The sequence below is a fragment of the Nematolebias whitei genome, chromosome 20 (assembly GCF_014905685.2).
Source record: "Nematolebias whitei isolate Nwh7 chromosome 20, NemWhi1, whole genome shotgun sequence".
NCBI classification, from domain to species: Eukaryota; Metazoa; Chordata; class Actinopteri; order Cyprinodontiformes; family Rivulidae; genus Nematolebias; species Nematolebias whitei.
In genome coordinates this window covers 31,543,651-31,564,421 of record NC_056517.1, presented here as the reverse complement: position 1 = coordinate 31,564,421, position 20,771 = coordinate 31,543,651, and the positions used below count along the sequence as shown (strand labels likewise).

At 41.1% G+C, this 20,771-nt stretch overlaps 2 protein-coding genes and 3 non-coding genes across 5 annotated transcripts; 4 read left to right on the top strand and 1 right to left on the bottom strand.

Moving 5' to 3' along the window:
• Window positions 1-1,063: 1,063 nt before the first annotated feature.
• LOC119426322 (retinol dehydrogenase 10-A) lies at window positions 1,064-14,484 on the bottom strand. Its single transcript, XM_037693885.1, has 6 exons — window positions 14,040-14,484; window positions 13,386-13,621; window positions 5,588-5,686; window positions 4,709-4,854; window positions 3,389-3,520; window positions 1,064-1,187 (listed from the first exon to the last, which is right to left on the bottom strand). The coding sequence occupies exons 1-6, from the start codon at window positions 14,323-14,325 to the stop codon at window positions 1,064-1,066; spliced, it is 1,023 nt and encodes a 340-aa protein (XP_037549813.1). The 5' UTR covers window positions 14,326-14,484.
• A 1,960-nt stretch (window positions 14,485-16,444) lies between these two features.
• rpl7 (ribosomal protein L7) lies at window positions 16,445-20,641 on the top strand. The gene is made up of 7 exons (XM_037693884.1): window positions 16,445-16,472; window positions 16,923-17,022; window positions 17,122-17,288; window positions 18,279-18,416; window positions 19,659-19,768; window positions 20,145-20,361; window positions 20,597-20,641. Exons 1-6 carry the CDS (start codon window positions 16,459-16,461, stop codon window positions 20,351-20,353), a joined length of 738 nt encoding a protein of 245 aa, XP_037549812.1. The 5' UTR covers window positions 16,445-16,458; the 3' UTR covers window positions 20,354-20,361; window positions 20,597-20,641.
• LOC119426920 lies at window positions 18,473-18,564 on the top strand. Its single transcript, XR_005187636.1, has one exon. It is a non-coding gene; the product is annotated as a small nucleolar SNORD12/SNORD106 (small nucleolar RNA).
• On the top strand, window positions 19,874-19,962 carry LOC119426921. Its single transcript, XR_005187637.1, has one exon. It is a non-coding gene; the product is annotated as a small nucleolar SNORD12/SNORD106 (small nucleolar RNA).
• On the top strand, window positions 20,398-20,489 carry LOC119426922. The gene has a single exon (XR_005187638.1). It is a non-coding gene; the product is annotated as a small nucleolar SNORD12/SNORD106 (small nucleolar RNA).
• Window positions 20,642-20,771: the final 130 nt, after the last annotated feature.

Here is a 20,771-nt window from a genome sequence, read left to right as displayed (position 1 = left end):
TAAAAAGAGGTAGAGATTTCAGGCTCATCACTGTAACCGAGGGATTGATGCCTACTGGAATGTTGTAGTTAAAACTCAAAACAGTTATTTTCCAAAATGAAACGCATATAAAAATATTCAGACATCAAAACGTGATGGGAGCGTTATTTTGGGAGAACCAGGAGTGTTAACATTTAAACATTTCATTTTTAAGTGGTCAGAAAGAATTCAGACACATTTTCGTTCCAATCGCACCGTCATGGCGGCCGTTTCCCTCTGCAAAATATAAATTTACAATTTGAACACGCTAAAAACGACACAAATGAAAAAAAAAAAAACACTAATGATTCTTCTCAAATGATACATTCAGCAATGTGTTAAAGGAACCCGGGCTGACAAAATTATTTTTTCTAACAAGAAATTTACCAAAACAGCGCAATGACAGACAGAACACTGTTCAGCCTGGCCATTAAATGTCCCATTTGGAATGCATAAACATCAAACTACACGAAGTCTCTAAATCACATTTACCAAAAGTAAAATATGGGAAAATTTGTTTTAAAAACGACACACGAGCCTCAGTTGGATTGAAAACACAATTTCTGTGTGGAGGGAAGATGTTGGGAAACTGTTAAAAAAAACTGAGAGGGGAAAAAAAAAAAATCTGAATATACATTAAAAAATTAGAAATTACAGTGCATGTCTACAAAAACAAGTGAAACAAGATTACTGTTTGTACAGTAACATACTGTACATTTCCACAATGACACTAAATAAGGCTGGTGACTACATTATGTAAAAAGTTAATTGCTGAATACCTTTTCTGTATGATTTCAAAACTAGTGACCTTATATAGATGTTGGTTTCTTTCAAACAAACAAAAATAAATCCTTTGTGTAGTACGCAGCTTTTTTATTTGTCCCAGAGGAACAATATGGTAAACCTTTGCATTTGCTCAATGCAAGTGCACCATTTTAAGAGTCTCTCGTCTTTTCTCTCCTCCGTTTCCATCCCCAGTGGTTGTTTCCTCAAGCTTGCAGTTTAAATCCCCCCCCCCCCCCCCCCCGTTGTAAACAGTGCCCCCCTAGATCCCGTTCTTCGCTTCGTTGTTGTTCATCGCCTCCTTTCTCTGCGCGAGGAAAGGGTACATGCACTTGTCGGCGCCTAAGAATCGATACATGCAGACGATGGCATCGAAGGGCAGGATACTGTGGGGACAAGACATGGAGGGTGGGGGGGGGGGGTGAAGGTTGGGTACATGAGTACTGACAAATACACTGGAATGGCCCACCACAGCACAATCAATGGACTCAGTTATTATTCTGGATAAAAATTAAACTCAAAGAATCCCGTGTTTTGTCATTATTTAGTTATAATTAGTGGAACCTGCACCTCAGACGAGTCAGTGAAACGGAGCACTGAAGGGTTGCATATAGCAACTAACAAAATATAGAATCAATATTAGTCACATATTGTCTTAAATAATAACCATTAGTCTGTTGGGTCTATTTTATGGGTCAAATTTAAACAAGTAATAGTGAATAAGTGTTCAGGCTAGACCAAAGCTCAGGTCTTCATGCCTGAATGTGACCCGTGTTAGCAAAATGAGTCGGATCGAGGGTAGAAAAATGCAAAATATGTGGAAAATGTTGATTTTTGCTGTAATTGAGATGGCAAAAATGACTATCAATTCCAGTAAAATAAAATACTAATAATTAAATTGGCATATACAGTAGTCCCTCGTTTATCGCGGGGGATCCGTACCCTGAATGTTATTTTAAATGTAAAATACTTTTATTACTTTAATTTTTTTTCAGTAATATTTGATTATGATGTCAAAAGTACAACAGAGAACGTCAAATGAGACCAATCAAACTCTTGCTGAGGAGCCTGCAACCAAGAAAAGATGTCGAGTATCTGACTTGAGTTAATGTAGATTCTGAAACCGGCCCTTAGTTTGAAAAAGATTTTAATTTTGGCCCCCTTTTGTAAGTGGGTTTGACACCCCTGCTCTAAAAGAGCACAGAATATCATGATTTTAGCTCTCTCTGCCTCCACATGTGCTCTGCCAGCGCTCTCGGCCACGCCCACGTCTCTGCTGCAGAGCGAAGATGGCACGCTGCAGGAGGAAGCTTGTCCTGCAGCTGTGGGCTGCACACAGGTGCAGCAGGTGCTATATAATTTTAAATTATTTATTTTGTATAAAAATTCCATGTTGATCGTGCAACTCATCCATTAATCAGCCAATTATTTTTAAAACTCTTAAAAATATTTTTATTCCATGGCTTTTAGCACAGACTGAATTTGCTCTGCACTGTTATTGATCTTAATGTTTTACCAGCCGTTTTATTTTTATGCGTTTAAATTTTCTTGATTTTATGTGTGCAGCACTTTGCTGCAGCTCTGGTTGTTTTAAAGGGCTTTATAAATAAAGTATCAAGTATTATTAATTATGTGTCATGGCCAATCTTATTTTGAAAAACCGCGATAGAGCGAGTCCACGAAAAACAAACTGATGTAGCGAGGGACTACTGTCATCTTTCTAATCTATCTGTAAATCAAATGTGTTTAACAAGTATATCTTCAGAAATATTGTTTTATTTCTAATCCTTTGATTTTCTTTTAAATTAACCATTTTTCTCTGCCGGCTGCTGTAGTGCTGGGAAATCCCTATGTATAATGTTTGGCGTCATTGTAAAGATAAGGGTGCTACTTTTTAAATATATTGCTGGAGCCACAGATGAAATCACTTCACACTAATAAAAATAAAGTTTTTAAACTGGCACTCTTGAAAACAAAACTAGCTTGTTGCCAGAGCAGGTAATAAATAGCCAGATTTCAGCAACCTACGAATAATTTAAGATTTTTTTAGACTGAGAATTTTTTAAATTACTCAAATTAAAAAAAAAAATAATAATAAATCCTTGTTCCAAAGGTTAGCGCTCCTTGAATTCTGAGGAAAGCACTACATTATACAACTTTAGATTATTATTTAAACTGTAATTAAATACAGATGCTGATAGCAGAGCTCTTTTTAGACTAATGTAAAGTATTTAATTACTTAAAGTGCACTCCTGTACTACTTAATTTCTGTAGATAATTACAGTGTTTGTGGATTTATCACATTGGGTAACATTTTGCCAATGCCAACATTGATTGTGCTTGGTGGGCAGAACATTAGTGCTTTCTCATTTCCTGTTTTCACAATATACATCGTGTATATTTATTTAAATAAAACCAGACTACTCATGATGTATGCATTTTGGACAGATAATACAGCATGTGGCTTTCATGCGGAAACAGTACACAGTAACAGGTGTAGCACCTAGCAAGATGGTGGCCACAAATCTCGCCTAACGCTGCCACTCCCATGAATTTTTACTTGAGTGGGTAAAAGAGTGGAGCTCACCTTTTCATAAAGTTCACCATGTAGACGATGCGAGGTGTACAGACCATCGGCTGGTCTGTGAGGATGGCCCTCATGGCTTGTTTCACACAGAACTCTGGTTTTAGGGGGGGCAGAAAGGCCTCGATCTCCTTCCTACACCAGAAGAGAAACGATGCTTATAAAATCTTAGTATATTTAGCAAAATTTATTAAATGGGTTTAAACCTTAAGGATAAGGGATTTGAGGACCAAAATATTCCCATTTTAGACAAAGAAGACAAGATGGTTTGAGAGGGGGGTGAAGGAACCTATTTCGGTAAAATGAGAGAAACCATCTTTAAACAGAGGAGGTCTCAGATTTCAAACTTTCAAAAACTTATAATGCAGCTTTAGGAATGATACCCAGAATGTCATCCATGTGACCAGAGTGACCCATCTGTGTGTCAAACTAACAAAGACCCTAACGAACCCTTATTGTGAGGATTGAACTTGGTGGGGGAGTGGTGGCGCAGAGGTTAGAGAAGGTGAGCCTGTGATCGGAAGATCGCCGGTTCAAGCCCCGGTACCGACAACATCAAAAAATGTGGGTAGGGTAGGTGAAGAACCCACACCTGCCCCCACCCTGGACCCATGAGCAAGGCCCTTAACTCCCATCTGCTCCCTAAACAGGTTTCTCTTGAAAATGAGTTACCGTGGCTCAATGAGACTACCTGTATAAATAAATGGTAAATGAAAGAAAAAAAAATGATAGGGCAATCTGTATATGTATCCAGCTTTCCTCAGCTTTATAACTCAAACCCCACCCTCCTTGTTCTTTGAACTGAGAAAGCTCCTCGGATGAGAAGTGTAACGTCTTCAGTTACAAAGTACGGTTGTTTTTGACTTGAACTTTTTCAGTATTAAATGGGTTAGAAAAAGCAGCTACAAATGAAGTCTCTAAGAGACTGGAGGGATAAAGGCTTAAAGTGAGGTTATATATTGTCAATGTTTTTGTTCCCAAATAGGTTGGGGGGTTACACAGTAAAGCCACCTGCAGAATCAACCGTCAAACAAAGTGAGGACCATTACAGCTGCAGTTTGTGGAAAAAGGGTGGGAGTGTTGGCCAGGTGCACCTGTTCTTGAGGTTTTCCCCTGGGAAAGAAAAGTAGCCCTCTTTGTTTCAGAGTGTTGACTTATGGAGCAGAACTCACTTTACGAGAACTGCAACAACAAACTGTCTGCATCTGCTTTGAAGTTCAGATTGAGTTTTTGAGGCAGTTTTATGGAGTGAGGATCCCGAACAACTAACTCATCCCAGGTGCAAACACATAATTCCACCTGCTGGTTTGTGTCGATGCTAACCTTATCCTGCAACCTTTGAACATTCCCGTGTCGACCAGGTAAGGACACACCAGAGTCATGTTGATGCCGTCCTTCTCCGAAGCTTTAATCTCGTGGCTCAGAGACTCGTGAAACCCGATGGCTCCGAACTTGCTAGCACAGTAATCCTGAAGGGAATAAAAAGAGAGACAGATTAGCCCTGGAAACCCCTCGGCCATACCTACAGGGACCAGGAGGACATTATCAAAACACGCCCCGTGGGCTCAGAGGTTTCTCCTTTGCTGGTAATGATACAGCCACGAAAACCTGAGGGAGTCTAACAGCTTTTCTACAGTTTCATTAGCATTCTTCTCTGGTGCATTAGGAGGCTGCTCTGAGAGTCAGGAAGGTTTTGATGTGGTTCACCGTGGAATTATTTAGAAGAAAAAAAACGGCTTCAGCAAACGGATGAATGTCAATAAACACAGGAAGAGACTGAGCCAAGAAAAAAAGTTGCTACTTTTTACTCAATCAGAAGCTATAATACCCATTAGAATGTGGAAAAAATAAAAACCATATCAACTGAATGTGTCTGTGAGCTGAATACTGAGTGAGGGCCACAGTTTTCCACAAAGCAGTGATGAAGATGTCTGTCCCTTGCGGGGCTGTCAGCTCATTTTGGCCTTGGGGCCTGCACCCACCAGGGACCCCCACACCCCCGCTGTTGCAGATAGAAGAATCTATATGAGACTCCCAACGCTCATCTGTGTTCCTTAATTTAACGGATAGGGAGACAACCAGAGAAAAGGGGCCTAGCCTCGTTGGTCCCAGTGTACTTGCTGGCACCGCGGCATGAAGAGGCGCCGGCTTCAGACGGTGGGAACGATGGGATGCGTTTGTGTTGCCGTGTATGATACTAACCTCCACTCCAGCTGTGCTGAACAACCCCAGAGAGCTGGCAACAGTTACAATGTGGCCGTGATTCAGCTCCAGCATCTTGGGGAGAAACGCCTTGGTGGTCTGAGGGGGGAGGACAGAGGAGACAGAAGAGCAAGGGGAGGAAAAAACAGAGGAAGGTTAGTTCACTTGTGCAGTCCGCCTGTGCCAAAGCTCTTTGATCGTCTCTGCCTCCCCCCCCTCTTGGTTTCTCTCTCTTCTCCATGGTGATGCAGAAAGAATGGTCTGAATGAAAATTCATAACCGAGGGAAGGGGGGACTGAGCATGGTGGAGGTTTAAAAACATAACTTTTATGCTTTGCAGATCAGACATTGAAGAGAAAAAGGATGAATTGAGTATTTAAAGAAGCATGTGCTGTGAGGGATGCTTTTCCCACACAGATCTGGTGCCCGCTGTCGAGCCTTGGTGACAACGCCGCTCACTCGGCACTTCTAAAAACTTCAATCCGGCCTCTCATCTACCTTCACAGCCTGAGAAACAGTCCGCGGAAAAATCCGTGGGACGAGCTGCAGGATAAAAGGGTTTACAGCCGAACAATGAGAACCTGACTGGTTCCACCAGACGGAGAGTCAGTGATGTGGTGAGAAGTTCATCCAAGGTTACAGCTGATTGTCACGTGAATCCAGTCCCCACCCGTGAGCCGCTTAGGTGGGACGCGTAGCAAGACCAACATTGGTAGCCATGGGCCTGTGCTAGCTCAGAGCCCAGGTTGTGTCAGGAAGGGCACCCGGCCTAAAAAAATGATCAAATCTTTCATGTGTTCATTTCCTGTGGTGACCCCTGCAAGTAAGGAGCAGCCAAAAAGAAACGCAACCATCAAGACTACTTATTATTTAGCAAAAGAAAAAGCTATAATTTAGATTTTTAGAAGTGGAAATGTTATGAACAATTATCTGTAAGCAGCTGTTTGAATGACCTCAGTTTGGAGAAACATTCTGACCCGACAGCATATCCAAGTTCAAGTAAGTCCAAAGTGGATTGCTGCCTCCTTAATAAAACAACCTTCCATTCTCAAACTTTTTATGCCAATTTAAGCAATCACTATTTTATTACATTTTAAATTACTGTCAATTTTGCATACATACATTTCTACTGGAACATTTTTCCTAAAACAGGTAGCAGCTCGGACTCATCAGTCCAGTCAAGACTGGGATTAATCGTTGACCTTTATAAAAGCGGTAAGGTCAAAACAGTTTCCACAGACCCCCACGTCAAAATCTCAACTTTTCGTTTTAGATTCTCTCTGCTGACACTCGATCTTTGTTTCAAATTATGATCGGATGGTTCAGTTCAGTTTCTAAGCCTCGCCAGAGACACGATCCAGGACTTCTTCATAAACGTTTACAGGAATGGAAGCACGGAGCCAGAAACAGCCCGGTACCAGGTAGTGGTGGTACCAGCTGCAGAATCACTAACATCTCGTTAAACTACGCCAACAGATCAACTGTAGTGGACCCACTGACGTGAGGTTTAATCCCCGTTAAGGCACATCTTCAGTCTATAAACGTCGTTCTACTTATTCAGGGGGGGTAAATAAAAATGAATAATAAGAACCTAGAAAAGAGGCTGTTGTAAGGAAAAATGATGACCTCATTGGTTGTGCTTATTCTTCAGCCAGGTAGAGCTGATCTGACTCGGATCCAAACATCTGCAGTTTTCCAGGACATAAATTTTAAGGTCAGTGTAATATTCAACTCGTCAAATGATGGGGCCCAAAACGGGGGAAGCAAGAGAACACGAGGGCTGGGCAAATGCTGAGAAAGGCCTGTACGAGCCAGAATGGCAGTGGAGAGAACGCGGGGAGGGGGGTACATGCAAATGGAGCATTATCTTAAGATATACCCAAAGCTGACTCGAGCCAAGCTTTCCTGCTTCCAAAGCAGGTTTTAGAAGGGAAAAAAAAGGGGTGGGGGAGAGACCTGATCTGGCACAACGGTTTACATTTAGAGCCAGCACTCAATCAACAGGACGTCTTTTCTGAAGGGGGGTGGGGGGTATTACCTGGAACTGATAGAGGAAAGATCGTTCCTTCATATCGTGGCCGGAGCAAGAGCTCGATCATCCAATCCCGTCCCCCACCCTGCCGCGATGTCCCGCTTCTCATGGCAGCTCTGGCATGGCGGGGATGACCCCCGCCGACCTCCCAGACACAAAATGTGTGAAGGCAACCAAGGTCTTGTGTCTTACATCAGAGTGACCGTAATTGGGTCTCAACGCCCCCGTGTTCCGCTAAATTACCCGCTGACACAGCCGGGCCTCCTTAGCCCAAGTGGGGGTGCCCTGCTCGCTGCACCCCCTAATTGGTCCGAGCCCCCAGGAGCATTTAAGCCACACAAAGCTTTTCGCAGCTGGGGTGTCAGGCTGCATTAGTGCTAGCGCCTGACCAACAGGAATATGAACAAAATATTGGCCTTCGGGTCGGACCAGATGGCCGTTTAATTGGTCTGACTTCTTCCTGGATGAGAGAACGAAGGCGAGGGAGAGAAAAACCGTCCAACGGATACCAAAGGATGAGGGACTCGAGCGGGCTGGGTTGGTTTTAGCTTCAGGGATGAGCGATGAAGGTCGTTGGTGTGAAACGCTTCTTGTTCCACCTGAATCCAAGGAACCGAAGCAGCTGCACCGATGAGGAGCGAGTGGTTTCAAACTCAAGATGGACCCCCAACACTGGGAACGTGTTTCAGATGATTCGCTGCGAGAACCTGCAAACTGATCCAAACAGGAACTTAATTTCCCTGATTCATGTCATTATCTTTAAAATATTATTAAAATTATGAATGTGCATTACACTAATGTTTTATTAACTTACGTTATTTTGAACATGTTTTCTTGTCATCCACAAGGGGGTGCTGTAACACCCTCAACACCCACAGTTCTCCCTGGCCTTGGACAACAGAGCTTGACTGACAACAAAAAAAACAACTAATTTGACGTAAGCGTTTTCTGATTTCATGAATCTATTTTTATTAAACGTTACCTAGATTTTTTTTTTTTTCAAGAGACAAATTAACTCCTTTAGTGGGTAATTTTGTCTGACCGATGCATCATAGAACTGAATTTTAATATGTTGTGTATTATATTGAAAGAGTTAAGTTGCTTTTAAACATTTTAAAATGTATGTGCTCTTGTTTAAACCTAAGTGTGAAATGTTTCCAAGTTTTTACAAATATTAGCTCGTTTTTTTTTTTTCCCCCCCCTCGTTTATTTATGTCGACTTATACTTTGTTAAACATTTTTGGACAATCCTTTAGGTTAATTATAATATAAAGTGGTATATCATACATTTTCCAAACTAGTCAAAAAGTAAAAACTTTCCTTTTTCCAAAAGCCTTTAATTAAATTTTCATTGCTTTTGTTTTTATAACACTTAAATTACACTTTGTGTGAATGTATGCCGTATTTTTCGGACTATAAGGCGCACTTAAAATCCTTGAATTTTCTAAAAATAACAATTTTTTTTTAAATAGACAGTGTGCCTTATGTATTAATTCTGGTTGTGCTTGCTGACCTCGAACCGATTTTATGTGGTACAAAGCTCTCAAAAATCTGTCTATTTATTTTGCTTAAAGTGACAGTGACATGCATATCTTACAAATACAAAAATTGAAGAAAAGATTTTAATATTTAAGAATTTTTGGCTAAATACACATAATATTAATTTTGTCACATAACTGGCATCTTTTCCTTTAAACTTGGTGCAGCCAAAGTGAGACAGGAAGTGACATCAAAGGAGAACGCTTAAAAAAAAAAAGGGAACTTCCTGGCTTTTGTTCATTGAAACAATATCTAAATCCTGACTCTTCTTCATCTCGGTTAGTAATTCTAAATAATCTAAATGTCAGATTCTTCACTGCTGTCTGTTAGCCATTGTTGAAACGATCTGTTCACATGCAGGCATTCCCCTTTGACATCACTTCCTGTTATCGTGCATGCAAATATTTCAATAAATGTGCATCTTAGCAGCTTGAAATTTACTTTGCAACATATTAATGTTATCTTTCCAAAAATGCATTTGTATTTATTACAAAATGTTGACATCACTGGCACTTTAATGCACATTATAATCTGAAAAATACAGTATATAAACAACTGTTTGAATATATTTTAGGTTCCTAATGGAAAGCACATTGGTTTGCTCTGTGTAAGAAATGTGGTTTAAATTTAAAAAAAAAAACGATTTAATTTTGCAAAGAAATAAATGAGACAAAAGAAATGTTGCAACTTTAGATTTGGGGGATACTGGTCTCACCTAATAGTTTGAAACATCTGTATTTGATTATTTTTCATTCATTTTATGAAGAGAGTGATTATTGGCTCAGTTAATCCAGAAACAGTCATCACTGCAGCCCTACAGAGAGATGAACATGGGAGGGCGAGGACTCGTCGCACGGTGGACTACAGGTGCATTAGGCCTGAGGAGGGGCCTTTCTGAAACCAGTCAAGTAGGACCCTTCTGCCTGGTTGCCTCCTTTCTCTGCCTACAGAAGGAATGCGGCCTGCGGAACTTGGCTCCTGTCGCCTGGCATCTTGTCAAACTGATCCACGGACAAGAAACCAATTGTCAGATAAAGTGGGTCAGCAGAAGCTTACCATTACCCTCTCGCCTCGCCTGTGGATGGGATGGCACCGGCTTCCTTACTCTTTTCCCGCCATGTCGACCACTCGTACACCGGAGGAGTGGGAGCGGGGAAGGGAGCGAGTGTTTATTGTTAACAGGCCACCTGTTGAATAAGCAGCTCAAGATGCTGAGGATGTTTTCCTTTCATGTCATTCCATGTGATACCCACTCATCCTTGCACACAAACGTGCCGCTTGCACAATGAGCCTCGTGTGCCGACATGAGCGCCCAACATCACAAATGACCAGCTGGACAAATCAAAGCATCAAGACAAATTCACCCTGACTCGTAAAAACCTAAATTGGGGGGGGGGGGGGGGCAAAGATAAATGAATCATAAGTTTGTGTTTGTGCGTGGCAGAACCGGATGAACAGAGCTGGCCTCGGTGACTCTGTTCCAGCTGCGCCCACTGCCTCCAAATCAGATGGGAAGTGTCAGAGGGGCCCGTGGAAGGAGGCAGAGATGAAGTGTGGGGTCTGAGCTGCTTTTGGCAGACGACCACAACACTATTACCATCCGTTTCCTGCTCCGGTCTCAAACACGGCCTTACTCCCAAAACAACGAGAACTAACATAAAACGCAAATCTGATCATTTTGTGGCTTCACTGACGTCCATTTATCCAGAAAAAGGAGGATTTGAATCTTCTAGCTGTTGTAAATAAACTCGTGTTTTACCAAATATTTTTAGTAAGAGAGAGCAGCTAAAGTTTTTACATTGACTTGGTTGAAAAAAGACGACGATTCATCCCAAGCGATTCACATTTCTGACTTAAAAACCTCCAATAAAATGAAAAGCAAACTTATTAAAGTGAGCATTAAGATCAACTGAAGTAGGGTTCTATGTAAAGTTAATAAACAATTAATATCTTACCTGTTGTAAATGGCTCTTTGAATGACTTCAGTTTGAAGAACTACTTTAATTCTGACCGGACTGATGTTAAAGACTAGTCCGGGTCTAAAAACTATAAGCTTAAAAATAAAAATGCAGTTCACACTATGTTATAAACCTCATTCGCTCATTAATCCAGTCAAAAATAAAAGTATTTCTCCAAACTGAGGCTGTTCAACAAGCTATCTACAACAGGTAAGATATTAATTATTCATAACTTTACACAGTGCCCCACTTTAAAGGAACTGATCTACTGCTTCGATCTTTTTCTCTACATTTAAATGTCCGGCTCAAAATTCATTTTTGGAAACAAAATCCTTTTCTGTGAAATGCCTTATCGCAAAACATAAACGTTCGAAGCATGTGAGCTTTTAGGTTTTCTGATGAGTCATAAACCACAAGGCACCCTTTGAAAAGCACGCTTAGAAAGGAAAATATAATCGGGCTGAAAAGGTAGCACCTGCAGGCGGTGAGTAACTGTTTGTACGAGAAAAGTGGACAGATCTGTGTTCGTCTAAGCTCCATTCTTCCAGCTTGTGTCGTTAATGAACCACATCCTCTATCCCGGCTGTCGCCTTTCATTAGAGCCTTCTTTTATCTGCCCTCCCGTCTCCACCCCTTCCCTAAAGAATCCACGCTCTCCATAGAATATTGGCGAACACAAACACAGTGAAATCTGCCACACAACTACTGGATCCACGAGGATATACAGAGGAGGGAGGAAATACACAAACTGCCTGACAGTCACGCTCAATAAGGAGCTTCAGATCCATCAAATCAAACTGTAGCCTTCAACAGGACAATCTAAGAGTTTCATTAAAATATGAGACATAATTTGCAAAAAGACAAAAACACCCAAAAAATTATCGGAATGAATTATCAGTGTAGGAGGATGGAGGTCCTGCCACCCGGGTTTGTTTGAAATGTTGCGTTATAGAGTTGTGCGGCTCGGGGTGGCTGCACGTTGGAGCAGCTCTGTTACTTTCATTCTGAGGTTTTACTTTTGGAAACTTTAAAATTCCTCTTTTTCTGGATGTAAAATCACCTTTTTTGGGGTTGATCGTTTCCTCTGGTGTCAGATGCTGCACAGCTGGAAGGACTTTTACTGAAAAACTTTTATTAGTTTTGGACATTTGTTATGATGCGTAACCATGACAACAAGGTGTTTTTTTTTTGTTCGTTTGTTTTTTTACAACCGGGAGCAGCTGATTAGCATCTCAAAGCTCAAATATTAGCTCAACTACAGCCCTTGAAAAGGAGGCGCCGAAGATGCATTCCCGTCTCCTTGATGGCTGTGCTCGAGTGCCTGACTGTTGAAATCCTGGAACTGGCAGGAAACGTGGCTCGTGGCAGCAGAAGGACTGGGATCATCTCCCGACGCCTGCAGCTGGCTCTCTGCAGCGATGAGGACTTCGGCAGGCTGAGGAGGGACCACCGCTCTCGGAGGAGTTCAGCCTGGCATTCAGGCGATCCTGCAGCCCGGGGGAACCGAGAGGTCAGCAGAGTCTGGGTGGGACTGGATGGCATCTGCAACCAGTTTCTTCTGATTCACTGTGGGACAGATCTTTACAAGAGATCCTTCTTGTCTATCAGCATCTATAACATCTCTTATTGAATCGAGGATGACGAGTCACATTTAAATTCCCTTTGGGATTAATAAAGTAAATTTGAAATGAATTGAATCTAGGCATGAAACAGTCCAAGGCCAAAGGAGCCAAAAGAAAAATCGGATACAGACGCACATCAAAACCGCCTGCACACGCCGACAAAACGTGCTGATGTGGTCCGAGGCTTACGAGAGCCCTGCTCCTGTCACACGAGGATAATAACAGCTTCAAAGAGAAGGATTCAGAAAGACAAACCCGTGAAGATGAACTGAGCGTGCGAGAAATGGGCTTCCTTTCACTCCCCCGCCCCCCACAAAGACTTTGATTCTTGAGTTTGGCTTAGAGATAAGATCAGAAGTGGAAAAATTCCTGGGAACGTTATGTCTTGAAGATCAGTGAAACTAAATTCACACAGTTTTGTCCTCATTGATGGATAATGTGGGAGATTTGTAAGCAGCCGTTTGTTTACCTGCAGAAACAGCCCGTGACCGAGAATACGTCAACAAGAGCCACGTCCAGTGAGAAATGGGACAGTTTTGTTGTTTTATGAATTCTCAGGTTTGCCGAGTAGAAAAGTGCTTTGTTGACGTCGAGCGCACACCCGCATTTCAGAATTGCATTACTGGAGTAAAGCGACATCAGCTCACCCAGAAGTGTGCGTGACAGTTGACCACCATGGTGCGCTCGATCAGCTCGTCGGGACACTCCAGCAGGTGATGACCCGAGACCACGCCGGCGTTGTTGATCAGCATGTCCACCTCGCCCACCTCTCGACGCACCTTCTCCGCCGTGGAATACACGCTCTCGCGCTTCCCCACGTCGCACACGTAGGTGTAGACCTGAGGCTGGAAGGCGGGGACCTCCTCTACCCCTCCAACAGGTCCTGTGAATAGAAACCGAGGACAGTTTACTGGTTTGGATCTGGACTGAATGGCAGTTCTCAATGGTGGCGCTGGACACCCTATAAAATAATGTATTTCTGTACAGTTCGTATTGATCCCAACTGAAAGAGGCTACTGGCTCTGAAGTGGAGCAGCAGGTGTATCCATTTCATTATCAGAGAAACCAGATGAAAGCTACAGTAAATTGTGCCCCCTTTTTTACCCTAAAGTAAAAAAAATCTAGATCCGCCACTGGCGGCAAAGAGTATTTTTATTTCAATTTGGGGAAAATCATCTGAAGGCAGTGGATGTTCATTCAAACTTTAAACCATTCCCTGCTCCCTCACAGCGCAGTTTCTCAAACAGAGCGGACTTTGAGGTCATTTGGCGCGTGCGTAAAGCCTGGTGGCGTTCACTGACCGTCTTTGGTGATGGGAGCGTCCACTTCATGGTATATCTGCCGCACCATCTCCGCCGTCTCCTCGTTGCCCTGGCTGTTAATGTCCCACAAGACCAGGATGGCTCGTCTCCGGGCGAACTCCTTGGCGAACAGCCGGCCGAGGCCGCTCCCGGCGCCGGTAATCACGCACACCTGTCCCGCCACGCTCTTCTCCTTGGGCCGCACGACCCACTTGCTCCCGGCGGAGAGGAAAGCCCAGAGCACCTTGAGAAGAACCACGAAGAACTCCGCGATGATCATCATCATCTTGGCCGTCAGGGTCAAAGAAATCGAAGACGCGCAAGGTGGAGAGGGAGAAGGGGGGAGGACGTTTCCGTCTTTCTCCAACCTGTTGGAAGCTCCGGAGCGCACGCAGAGGGACGCGGGTTCTGAGGACAAAGTGGGCTCAGTTGTTTCTGTTATAGGATTTGTCTCTGCTGCTGCTGCTGCTCCACTCATGTCAGCCGAAGCCGCGTGTCACGCGCTATTTATGCAGTCCACCCATCCAGCGCCGGGCCCAATGAGAGCGCGCGGCTGACGGAGCGGAGCGCTCAGCGGGTGATGATGTAACTACAACACTAATCGGTCGCAGTGTGAAGACTAAACAAACAGTCTTATCATTTAAAGGCCATTTTCGGTTTGTCCCTTTGATCTGACTACAAACAGCTACTGGTTTTCTTTAATTCATTCTCATTTTGAAGGAGCTTTGGTTTGAGTGTTAATAATATGATTTTCATACTTTTTTCAGCCGTATAAAGTAGAAATGGACTAAAATTTAAATTGATCTGAATTTAAAACAAGAGTAAATAAACGACCTGAATGCAAATATTCTCCACATGAAACAGCATTTTTATCAACTGGCGGCCCATGGGCCAAATCAGGCCCAGAGGTGAGCTCAGTTCGGCCCACCAATTGGTTCATTTTTAAATAAATTTAAATTTTAAATCATACAACAAACTTACTTAAAGAGAACAACTGCTGGATGTCCGTCCCCTGAACTTTTGGCTTTGTGGCGCCCTGAGCAGTTTAGCTGAATAACCCTAAAACACCATTTTCCAGGTAGTAATCTATTTTATCCACAACTATCCTACATCTTTTTGATGCTGCGCAACCTTTGGCAGTTATGTTGGAATCTGTGGTTTAAACTGCAAGAAAAAATAGTTTTCTTCAAAAAATAACAAATTCAAATATGAGGAAGATTCCCAAACCTTTTGTAGAAAATATTGCTAAAAATGGCGCAGAGGTTAGAGAATGTGAGCCAGTGATTGGAAGATTGCTGGTTCAACTCCCAGTACTGACAACATCAAAGCATGGGTGGGATTGGTGAAGCACCCACACCTGCCTCCGCCCTCATTTACTCCACTCTGGGCCCTTGAGCAAGGCCCTTAACCTCTACCATCTGTTCCCTTTGGAGCCCTAGCTCTGCTCCACACAGATGGCTGTGGTAGCTCAGTGGTCTGTGTTTGCATCAGGAAGGACATCCAGCGTAAAACCAATTGCCAAGTCTTCGTGCGACTTAGTTCGCTGTGGTGACCCCTGAAGAAGGGAGAAGCCGAAAGAAGAAAATAAATTGCTAAAAATAATTGTTGAATTGATGCTTTTGTGGCAGTCAAGCTTTTTTGGAACCATAAATATACAAAAATAAAGATACATATCAATGATTTTTTTTTTTTTTTGCCTCATGAAAAGCTAAAGGGTAAAATTTGTCTTATCAAAAATTTTTAAATATAATTTTGCAAATAAAAAAAAAATTCAAATGTGACGTAGAAGAAACGTTATCTGAGTTATTTTCAATTAGCTTCAATTTGTAAATGCCTTACACTCTGCAGTGTTTTACATGATGTTGTGATCTGTGACGGAGTATGAAGCCTCAACATCAGTGGAACTGCTCAGTCAGGGTAACATTTTTCTTTTGCGAACCCCCTCTCATCGATCCTCCTCTGCAGACTGAGGTGTTCGCGCCCTCTCCCGGCTAAATAAGCGCACTACATGCTATGTTTGAGATTTGTTTCTCAACATACTGTAATTTCCATAACCTTTAATTATGAATAGCTGTGATATTGTGAATAAAACGTAAAACAATAGGTTTTTAAAGCTGATCATTTGAAAAAATATAAAATGTTTAGACATTTTCTTGTAAAAATAATTTAGGTAATTTGTGTGCCAGAATATGTGTCGTCGATACATTTGCTTGCCTTTTAATTTTTATGATAGGTTAGTGTCCTCAGCATAACTCCGCCAGTTTATTTGTTATTTAAATCCATACTGGTAACGTTTCACGTCACTTTTTTTTTTTTTTTTTGAATTTGTATCGTGCAATAGGGAGGACACCCCTCTAAGGTCCTAAAATCTTTAACACGCACATGCGCAAAATAAATTTTCTCTTTCTCGGCGATCACAATGGCGGACGCAGAGTGAGTGTTTTTACTCCAATAAAATCTAAGCACATCCAGTCTTAAGAGAGTAATTTTTAAGCATTTTTATTCATATTCCTGTTAGTTTAGTCTTATACAAATTAATAACCGTGGTATTTGTGAATATGTTGAGTATTTAACTGTTTATAGTCACTTAGTGCGATTTCTTAGCAGCGGCTTACAACATGGCTGTCCAGTTAATTTTTGTGCAACAAATAGTTTGTCAGCGTTTTAAATTTTATAAAAATGCACTTAATTGTATGTATTATTACTGTTTATAATCATATTAGGTGAATCGATCTTACTTAAAGCCGACAAAGTGAAAGGCTAACAAGCTAGCCGGCAGTTAGCAGCAGCATGTCTTCGCAGCTCAGAAACCTAGCGTTAACCTTGGTAAATTTATACAACCTGGTTCGTATCTGCCCTGATTTATTGAATTATTCTGGGCAGAAAAAAGGTTCCGTCGGTCCCTGAGAGCCTTCTAAAGAGGCGAAAGGCCTACGCTGCTATGAAGGCCCTCCGCATCAAGAAGCTGGTGGCGGAGAAGAAGGTAAATTAAGTCGCTCTTGCCTGTTTATGATCAATGCAGCCGTTTAGATTGAAGTTGCCGGTAAATTTGTGACCTTCCTGTAAATGTATCTTGTTTAAGGTCCGCAAAGTGACCAGGAAACTGATCTATAAGAGGGCTGAGAAGTACCACAAGGAGTACAAGCAGATGTACAGGCGTGAGATCCGCCTGTCCAGAATGGCTCGGAAAGTGGGGAACTACTATGTTCCACCTGAGCCCAAACTGGCTTTTGTCATCAGAATCAGAGGGTGAGTTGTCCATTTGCTCTAAACAAAGTTGGTGTGCGCTTTACATGGATTGCTGCAACTTTATGTTCAAACTGTACAGTTTAGATGTAATTTCCTTCTCCAAGCTTGAATTTGGAGCAAACCAGATAAAGTATTTTACTGTATTTCAGTCCCAAACTACATATTAAACTTCCAATAATTTTTTTCAATTCAGTTTATTTTTATAGCCACAACTGTTAAGTTATTTTAGGGCACTGTACAAAAACATGCATTATAAAGACCAGTTGGTAAAGTTATCTATCCAAGGAAGGAAACCAGTAGATTGCGTTGAGTCTTCATTTCGTTGCAGTCTCTCATCCTGAGCTAGCACAAAGGCAACAGTGGAAAGGAAAAACTCCCTCACAACAGGAAATCTTCAGAAGAACCAGCCATCTGCTTTTATCTTGCAGATACAGGAGACGGAAGTCTCAGTAGATAAGCTGCTTTTAGATAGTCTTGTCAGTGTTGTGATATTTTAAGTTTTAATAAATGGGTGTATTATTGCTTAAGTGTTTCTGTAAATGTGGTAGTTTTTTTTCAGTCTTATGTTTTTGATTACAAAAAAGCAGCGTTTCCACAAACCGCTATTAACGTGACAGCTTTTTCTATATTCAGAATAAAACCTTTTTTTGTTTTTGTTTTATTAAACCATACCCAAAAAAAATGATCTTGCATATGTGATTTTTATTTTAGCAACTAGTTTAGATCACATTTGTAAAACAGTATTATTATTATTTTTATTTTTTTTTAAAGAAACCGTATGTTTATTTAAAAAAGCAATCCATGTAAAACATGCCTAATTCAAGATGTTTGGTTGAGTGGTTGATGATGTGCACTCTTTCCCCGACTTATCGACTATGACGATCTAAATTTGTAACATAAGCCAACATTTTCTGAAACCACTATTGGTACCGTTTGTCTTTCAGTTTTTAATTAGCCCAGGACTAATTGTTATATTTCTCCACTGTCCAGTATCAACGGCGTCCCCCCAAAAGTCCGCAAAGTCCTCCAGCTCCTCCGTCTGCGCCAGATCTTTAACGGTGTGTTTGTCAAGCTGAACAAGGCTTCAATCAACATGCTCAGGATTGCAGAGCCTTACATTGCTTGGGGGTAAGGTTTGACAGGGAACACTTAGATCTGTAAAACGTTATATTTTTATGGTCTGGAATGTGGTTAATGATGCTGAACTTTTTTCCCCATCTTATCGACTATGGTGAATACTTGCTGATACTATGCCAGTTTTGTCTGAAACCACATTTCATGACCCCCCTCCCCCCAAAAAACTACAGATTTTGCTGTGGTAAACATTATTTCTATTTATACAGTAGTTTTTCCATGTACACTAGTTTGAAACTCATTGTATTTTTGAAACATTTGTTTACGTCACAAAGTAATAAAGTTTAATTTGAATATGGCAACAGAAAAAATGCTGTTAAGGTGACGAGTTAAAATTAAATTTATTATGGTTGTTTACAAATCCTCCCAGTGTTTACACTTAAAGTTTGATACGAGACCCTAAAAAAGACTAAATATTTAATGCTCAAGTAGTCTTAATGTAACATCGGACACATTCTGGTGAGAATAAGTTCATCATCCCACAAATATCTTAAATTTTATATTTAAAGTCTCTTAAGTTAGTTGAAGAAGGCATAGTTGTACACTTCTCTCCCCTTTAACATATAGTTTGTTTTTATACTAACATTTGACAGTTTACAGTACCCAGCATGTTGTTTTCAGTAGCAACCTCTTCAAACAGCCCACACTAGTACATTATTTAATTATTATTATTATTTTTCATTCATAATTCTTGTTATCCTAGTTGTTAAAGTAATTTCTGTAGCTGCTAGGTTCTTTCACAAAGCATTAAAACTAAAATGATCAGTGCATGTGCCAAAAGGCTGATAAATGCACTTAATTTCTCCATCCCATAATAGCTTCATGATGAATTATCCTAAGAAGTTTAGTAAAAACTTTTTATGAAAGTTTATTGTTGATGTCAAAGCAAAAATAGCTGAAAGTGTGCCTTCTTACTTTCAGTGTGTATTAAATGTATAAAGTTAAAACAGGATAAAGATGAGATATAATTTCTTGTGATTATTATTGAAATGACCCGTTGGTAAATCTGAACCACTCGTAGATCTTCTGTTTATTAGGCTCTAGATTTTTAAGATGCAATTTAACATGTTTCTGAAATATTTCACAAATTTAGAGCTTTTCTTTTTAAAATCTTTTTTCACAACCTTACCAGTGAGAATGTGATGGCTCTGTAATCCAACTTGCATTTAGTGGTCCCTGTATTGTTGGAAATGTTACTACAGAGTCACGCCTTTAACTTTTTAATGATTTTCTCAGATACCCCAACCTGAAGTCTGTGCGCGAGCTCATCTACAAACGTGGCCATGGCAAAATCAGGAAGCAGCGTATTGGCCTCACAGACAACGCTCTGATTGAGAAGTCCCTCGGTATGAAGGTTTTTTTACTTGTGTAAAATGAGGTGATTGGCATCAGCACGTTGCTTGCTTTATATGTAACGATTCTGGAGCAGTTTTTGTACTTCACATTTAGACCTGGTGGTTAATGATGCACACTTTTTTCCCCGTCTTATCGACTTTGGTGAAAAAAACTGAACTTAGCCAGTTGTGTCTGAAACCACGTGGCCTAATGTATTTATTTGGGAGGTTATGAGTTTCTGTTCAGAATTATTGAAACATTTGGACCAGTAAGCTGTACTAGTCAAGTGAACTTGATGAACAGATAAACATGTCAGATTTAAGATTCCTCATGTCTGAGATGAAACGTTAAGAGCTGCTCCATAACTCCCTACTTTTTATTCTGCAGGCAAGTATGGCATCATCTGCGTTGAGGACCTCATCCATGAGGTCTACACAGTTGGCAAGAACTTTAAACCCGCCAACAACTTCCTTTGGCCGTTCAAACTGTCGTCTCCCCGCGGTGGCATGAACAAGAAGACTACACACTTTGTGGAGGGAGGTGACGCTGGCAACAGGGAGGACCAGATCAACAGAATGATCCGACGGATGAACTAGATCCACGGGTAAGCTGGAGAGATGTCGTGGAAATAAACTTCTGAAATGTGGTTAATGATGTATTTCTTTTTTCCCCGTCTTATCGACAATGGTGATAACCAGCTGTTACTAAGCCAAACGTGTCTGAAACCACATTTTTGTTTTAATAAGAGACGAAGCAGAGCACACGATTGCTGACATTTAGTTTGTAGACCAATGTTTAGTCTTTCTAATGGGTTTTTTTTTTTGTTTTTTTTTTTTCAGGTTTTCTAAGGACTCAAAATGTACAATAAAATGTGGACAAAAAACGTCTCCTCAGTGTGTTATTGCACCTTCATCAATTGCCTTTTTTTATTGGCACATTTTAAAAGTTTTCTTGATCCTCATCTGACAAACCCAATAATTCTAATTTCATTTTCCTCCAGAATGTTCCGTCCTA